The 6,623-nt window shown below is 43.2% G+C and overlaps 1 protein-coding gene across 2 annotated transcripts in view; it reads left to right on the top strand.

Moving 5' to 3' along the window:
- Window positions 1–6,330, top strand: part of LOC108551121 (facilitated trehalose transporter Tret1-2 homolog) — an 8,300-nt gene extending 1,970 nt beyond the window's left edge. The window contains exons 3-7 of one of the 2 annotated variants that reach the window (XM_017905159.1): window positions 166–222; window positions 3,927–4,062; window positions 4,313–4,632; window positions 4,906–5,538; window positions 5,613–5,824. In XM_017905159.1, coding sequence (XP_017760648.1) covers window positions 166–222; window positions 3,927–4,062; window positions 4,313–4,632; window positions 4,906–5,538; window positions 5,613–5,732 — 1,266 coding nt within the window. In that variant the 3' untranslated portion in view covers window positions 5,733–5,824. Of the gene's footprint in view, window positions 1–165; window positions 223–3,926; window positions 4,063–4,312; window positions 4,633–4,905 lie in introns of both variants that reach the window. The other variant, XM_017905158.1, reaches the window with a different exon arrangement.
- Window positions 6,331–6,623: the final 293 nt, after the last annotated feature.

The raw sequence follows: 6,623 nt of genomic DNA, 5'->3' as shown, positions 1-6,623 counted from the left end.
GCTCTTCTAATATTCCTTTAATTTCGCAACTCTAAAAGAAGTATAAACAAGAGCTGAACATTCATCGTGACTTTAACCCTAATTACATAAGTCGATTATCAAGCAGGCGTGTTAAACAGCATTAAAAAGGCGCATTAGTTGAAACGTAGAATAATTTTCTTTCAGATGGACATCGACGAGGACGAGGAAAAGAGGCGGGAGAGGAAAGGTGTCGTATATCAGGTAGAACTGCGTTCCTTTAACGATATTTTTAGAAAAGAAAAAAAGAAATAAACAGAAAAAAAAAATGATTCAGAGAATGAAATCGGCGTTATTTTCGCTGACGGGAGCGTTAATACGAATTCATAAATCAACGATAACTCCCGAGACACGAATTCGAGTATTGCCTGGAATTGAGCAGCGATAATTCGACAATAAATTACGCTTGTGTGATAACGAGGCTACCTAGTTTGCGAATAACTTGCGAAGCAAATAATTGAATAGTCGAAAAATACTGGAGACGCGACTTACCGATGGAAACGTCGCGATAGTGACCGGGAATTGAGGGAAAATGGAGCGAAAAGCTCTGGTTGGAAGAAGAATCGGTCAAGAGATAGGAATTCGCTATCGTGGAACGACATCGTGGCGAAATATAAATTTCCATTAGCGGCTCGAGACGATGCTCGAGGTCGAAAACAAATCGTTTATCGCGAAATCGTTTGCTCGATTAATTTTATTTTCCCTCGGTGGAGGTCTTTGACACGCATCGTGCGTGTGTAGAGAAAAGTAGCAGCGACGATAACGCGAAGATGTTATATTTTCTTCTAGCTTCGGTTCTACCGTATCACGTTGTTCTGTATCAAATGAATCACTTGAAAAGTCGTTATCGCTCGGGCCGTGTGTTACCGCGATGTGACATAAAACGATATGAGGATTAAGCTGTTTTCTTTTTTCTCCACCTGTTTTTTCCACAATGACCAAGTTCCTCGGTTTTTTACCGCGGTAATCTTTCAACGCGCCGAGCGTTTTCAGAATTTCAAACGAATCGAGTCTACGTTTCGTTCGCGTGAATTTATGACCGATTGCGACACTCGGTAGATTGGATCCGGAATTTCATCGTCAACGAGAATTGTTTATCGATTCGTTAATTCGTGATCGAGACATGAGTTTTGTATTTTCAAATCTAATGTAACTCTTGGGCTCAAAAATCGAGGAAATTTGAAAATTAAAACAATGAAAATTTGGAAATTACTTCATCTTTTAAATTAAAGGGCGATTAATAATTGGTATAGATGCAGCAAAATATCGAGACATGTCTTTCATGCTATTCCAAATCCAATATAACTCTTCAGCTAAAAATTGAGAGAATTTGAAAATTAAAACAATGAAAATTTGGAAATTACTTCATCTTTTAAATTAAAGGGCGATTAATAATTGGTATAGATGCAGCAGAATATCGAGACATGTCTTTTATGCTATTCCAAATCCAATATAACTCTAGAGCTAAAAATTGAGAGAATTTGAAAATTAAAACAATGAAAATTCGGGAATTATTTCATTTTTTGAATTAAATAACGATTAATAATTGGTATGGATCCAGCGTAATACAGAGACATGTCTTTTATACTATTTCAAATTCGATGTAACTCTTGGGCTCAAAAATTGAGTGAATTTTAAAATTCGAGCAACGAAAATTCGGGAATTATTTCAGTTTTTGAATTAATTAAAGGACGATTAATAATTGATATTAATGTCGATATGATTTCGTAATTATCTTGACGAAGAATGGCAAATAAATAGATTCGAGTGTACATACGCGATCGATGCATCGATCGGGATGGGAGCAATACTCGACTCTGATTTTTCTCGTCTCGCGACACGCATCATGCTCTTCTGTGTAGATAACCGATTAAGCGTACCATTGGTCCAATAATTGTCGTGCCAAATTGCTCTTCTATCTTCTGGAGCACTTAATTTCCTCAATTGGTACCTTATTTGCTGCCAGCTCGCGTTCATTTCGGACGCCATTACGGTTTCCCGCATCCTCCCATAAACGGGGCACGAAAATGGTGCAAGGAATTCGGGGAAAAGCCTCTCCCGGGGATAGATTATCGATTCTTCATATTCCCCGAGACGAGGGTGAGTTTTTTCCATCTTCTCTCGGAGATCTTGTCTAAGGTCGAGTTACGAAGACTGTGGCGGAGAGGAGGAATACGCAGAGAGACAGACTAAGGATCGTCTGTCTGGACTTGCGTAAAAAAATTCTGATGGCTGGCCTGTTATCTGCGTAATAAATTATGCGGGATGCTCGATTCCTGCCATTACAAGTTCGACGTTTCCTTTTTCCTCCGCGACACTCTCGTGATCCCAGTTTAATATCGGATTAGTCTTCGACCTGCTTCTCAAGGCTAGACACACATTAAAGATTCCTCTCTGCTCGCCATCGATCCTAGACGGCTTCTCAGTTGCAATAATTCGGCAGCTTCTTCGACATATGGGAAGCAGTATTAATTCTTTCCTGTATCGCCAGGCTATTCTTATCGTTGATATTCGTCTCGCTCGTGCAATGAAGAACGAGTAAATTCCTGCAGGGGAGAATATAGAGAAAAACGAGAAAGGCAGGAATGTCAAGGTGTGCTACGAATTGTTCATCGTTCTCGGCCAGGGTATTTATAAACCGTAAAAAAATTGCAAACATGGCACTATGAACGGCTAACTACGTCAGGCCCCGCGCATCTCTCGTTGCGAAACTGCACCGCTGCGACTACCTAGATGCGCCAAATAGAGGGACAGAAAAGCGTATTAGAAGGACTTGCGTAACTGGAAATACCGTGGATATTATCAAACGTTTAACGCAGCTTTACGTAAACCTCGCGGTGACACCTCAAGGCTTAATTTAATTATTCCTCCGGCTGTCTTGCGCCTCTTCTCTGTTGAACCTTCGGCCCAAACCGGTTTCGATATTGGTCACATAAGAGCTGTCCGAGAGATAGTAGGGTTGCTCGGGAAAAAATCTCCCCCGATTCACTCGCTTTTAGTCAACCTCGATCTTTGGTCCTCGCCTATCTACCCTTTTATTCATCGTCTAGCCCGATGAACCTTGCAAGAGGTCGCGCCGGAACGACGCGTTTCTCAGGGTCTTCCGATTCCCAATTTGCCTCGATGACTAATGGAAGATGGAAATTTTCTAGCGCAAGATAGCACCGAGATTGACAAAACAGGCGCGAAATTCTGGAAAATTTGTTTCATCGACAACGGGGATCGATCTTGTGCATGAACGAGCAAACTGTTGACATTGGCATTGCGATATAAGGTGGATTAATTTTATCGAAACGGGAGAAAAGTTAGAGTTCCAGTGATTACAAAATTTATCTGAGATTCCATTAAATCTGTTCGCTTTATCTGAGAAAGACTGGGTTGAAAGTTATTCGGAGTGATATCGGAATTCGTCGCATCGCTAGTTTCCGTTTCAGATCGATAGCGTGATTTAAAATTACGCGGATTTGAAATCGCGGCCGACTTTTTAATTCGTTATCTGCTGGTTAATTAAACATCTCGATGCCGCGCACTTCAGGGTGTTAGCTAGAGATTACAGTATCTGTAATTACGGGATCAGAGGCAGAAATCGAACCGTTTCGTCACAAACGAGAATTACGAGTTGCAGAGCTTTATGTAACTCGAGGATCTCACGGTGTCGCGCACGTTCCAGAAAAATTAAGGAGATTGTAATCCCTTCAAGGACTCCGATAGGAATAAATTATCGATCTGCTTGAAATAAAATAAAACCGTCTAAGCATTGCTATACTCGTGGAATTTACATTCGTACAGGAATAGAGGTACATAAGGCAATACTGAATAATTTTACGCGTTATGGGATGATTTAGAATCCTATAACCCGTCTTTGAGAAATGGTTACTTCGTCTATTGAGATATTTATTTATCTACAGATTATCATGTCGCTGGTCGCGAACTCCTCGGTTTTGGGCCCTTCCATGGCGTTCGGCTACAGCGCAGTAGCGCTGGGGCCATTAATGGCGCCTACCAGTGACGTGAAGATCGACAGCGGACAGGGAAATTGGATTGGTCAGTATCTACGTAAATCATCGGCCTGGCTTAACGATATTTGTGAAAATAAGACCGAGAAATTGCCCAATTCGCCTAACTTAGCTTACTGTTAATTTAAACACTGTTAATTTTAACCTAAGCGTTAATTATTCTGCGGCCATGACATATTCTAGGCAGACTAGCTTTAAATTATCTTTGGATAAAAATTTAACTATAGACTCCGTTACGACGTTCTTGCACCGCAATTAACAATCCTATTAATTCACAGCCACCGCTACGGCACTGGGTATTCCACTTGGTTGCATCGTCTCCAGTTTCTCCATGAGACACGGAAGAAAGCTGAGCCTGTTGATAACGTCCATCGTGTCCATCGTTGGCTGGATGGTGATTTATCTCGCTGGAACGTACGAACAAATTCTCGTAGGCAGAATCATTTCCGGAATCGCGACCGGCACAGCATCTGTTCCAGCCACTGTTTATAGCGCAGAGGTTGCCTCTCCAATATGGCGGTCCACGATGGTCACGTGGACCAGCATAACCATCGCCGTCGGCATTCTAACCGTCTACGTCTTTGGCTATGCGTTCAAGGTAATTAAAAAGTAGCCTTGTCTTCTCCACGAACACGTTTGAACGAAGTCACGGCAACTTTGTGCTTCTCACCTTGTAATCGCAACTTCGTTTCGATCACTCGTCCCTCCATAGATAAAGAAAAGAGAAAAAGAAAATGGCCGAAAGTAACCACGTAAACGCGTAGATTGAAATTGCTCTAAAACAGAAAATGAGACTTCAAGAACGCGATTGCGATAGATAAATGAAAGAACAGGTATGCAGGAAGCAACTCACGATCTTTCTTTTTCAAAGGACAACTGGCGAATGGTGGCTCTGATGTGCGCCCTGTTCCCGGTGGTCTCGGTCGTGCTGACCTTGGCCGTCGTCCCAGAAACCCCGATCTGGCTGCGAGATAGAGGTCGTCTAGACGAGGCGCTGCAGGTGCTGAAAAGGTTCCACGGGATCCCGAAACACGTGCCGCCCCCGTCTAAGTTGTGTCAAGAGCTGAAGCCGCGTCCCCAGCGCAAGAAGCAGAACCTGATGAAGCACCTGCTGAAGAGGAACGCCATGGTGCCGTTCGCCATTATGCTGAGCTACTTCTTCTTCCAGCAGTTCTCCGGGATCTTCGTGGTGGTCTATTACGCGGTAGACATCGTGCAGAGTGCCGGTGTCACCATAGACCCGAATCTGGGAGCAGTTCTGATAGGAGTGACCAGGTTGCTGGGTAGCATACTGGTGGCGTGCGTGTCGGGGAAGTATGGCCGACGGAAATCCTCGATCGTTTCTGGGCTAGCCATGACGATCTTCATGGGGATACTGTCGGCTTACTTGCTGCTGCAGGACAGGGGGTACACCATAAACGACGGCGGCCTGATCCCCGTGATGTGCATACTGATGTACATTTTCGGGAGCGCGCTCGGTTTCATGGTGATTCCCTTCGCCATGGTGAGTGAAGTGTATCCTGCAAAGGTGAAGGAAGTGTTAACGGGCGTGACCTCGTGTATCACTTTCATCTTTAGCTCGATCACCGTGAAAACTTATCCGGATATGGAGGCTGCTATGGGCAGGCACGGAGTGTTCATCTTTTTCATGCTGATGTCGTTCCTTGGCACATTGTTCGTTGCGTTCTTCCTGCCTGAAACAAAGGGAAAATCCTTGAGGGAGATCGAGGATATGTTCTCGAGGAGGAAGGCAGCCGACGATGATTCAGAGGAGAAGAGCATGATGGATGTCAAGAATGGTACAGCGGGCGCGTGATTCTCCGGGAGGAATCTCGGGGACAAAGATGAAGTTGGGAAATTATAGCGAATCGAGAAATGCGTATCAATGCAAATAGGAAAATATCTCGAGATATTTTTTATTTAATCTTAAGCTTCGAAGCATTCGCGGAGAATTCGGACGAAAATTAGCACGGCTCACCTGCCGGAGAGTTAATCTCTCGCGAGTCTAATTTCGATGCCTAATTAATCGCGCGATTGCTATAAGTTACGATTGCCTGCCATCCATCTGCTCGTTCTTCTTTAGCATAATTTAAGAAGTTAGTCCGCCGGTTAATGTTCGCGCGATTAAATATTTTTATACCGTTAATAGATGCTAAAGGTAATTAATAAAATACCGAACCCGAGTAACGATCCGTGTTGCACGATATTATCTTTTAATTATAGCTTTGAAATGTAATATCGATGTTTTGTAACTGAACTACCGTTGGCATTAAAGAGAAGCGATCGACGGCTCGGAGATGAAGAATAATTTCTTCCCGGGGCAGAATTATAATTTATTTCGCGTCGAATCCCAGCTCGTTTCGAGCCGAGATATTAAAAGACGAGTCGCCATTATCGGCCGCTTATTTGCGGGTTTACATTCAAATACGAGGCAAACATCGAGCAGTGACAACAAGTTGATCTCGATAAGAATGGAACGATAAGAGACGTCGAGTTTGACTGACGCGATTGTTGATGTTCGAGAAACACGGTCTACTTGATAAACACGAACGTTTCAGCGAATAATTCCTCCACCTATATAGAGATGGA

Source organism: Eufriesea mexicana, unplaced genomic scaffold, assembly GCF_001483705.2.
Source record: "Eufriesea mexicana isolate 0111107269 unplaced genomic scaffold, ASM148370v2 scaffold3653, whole genome shotgun sequence".
Lineage (NCBI taxonomy): Eukaryota > Metazoa > Arthropoda > Insecta > Hymenoptera > Apidae > Eufriesea > Eufriesea mexicana.
The sequence above is the reverse complement of the archived record's forward strand: the minus strand, read 5'-3'. Positions and strand labels throughout refer to the sequence as shown.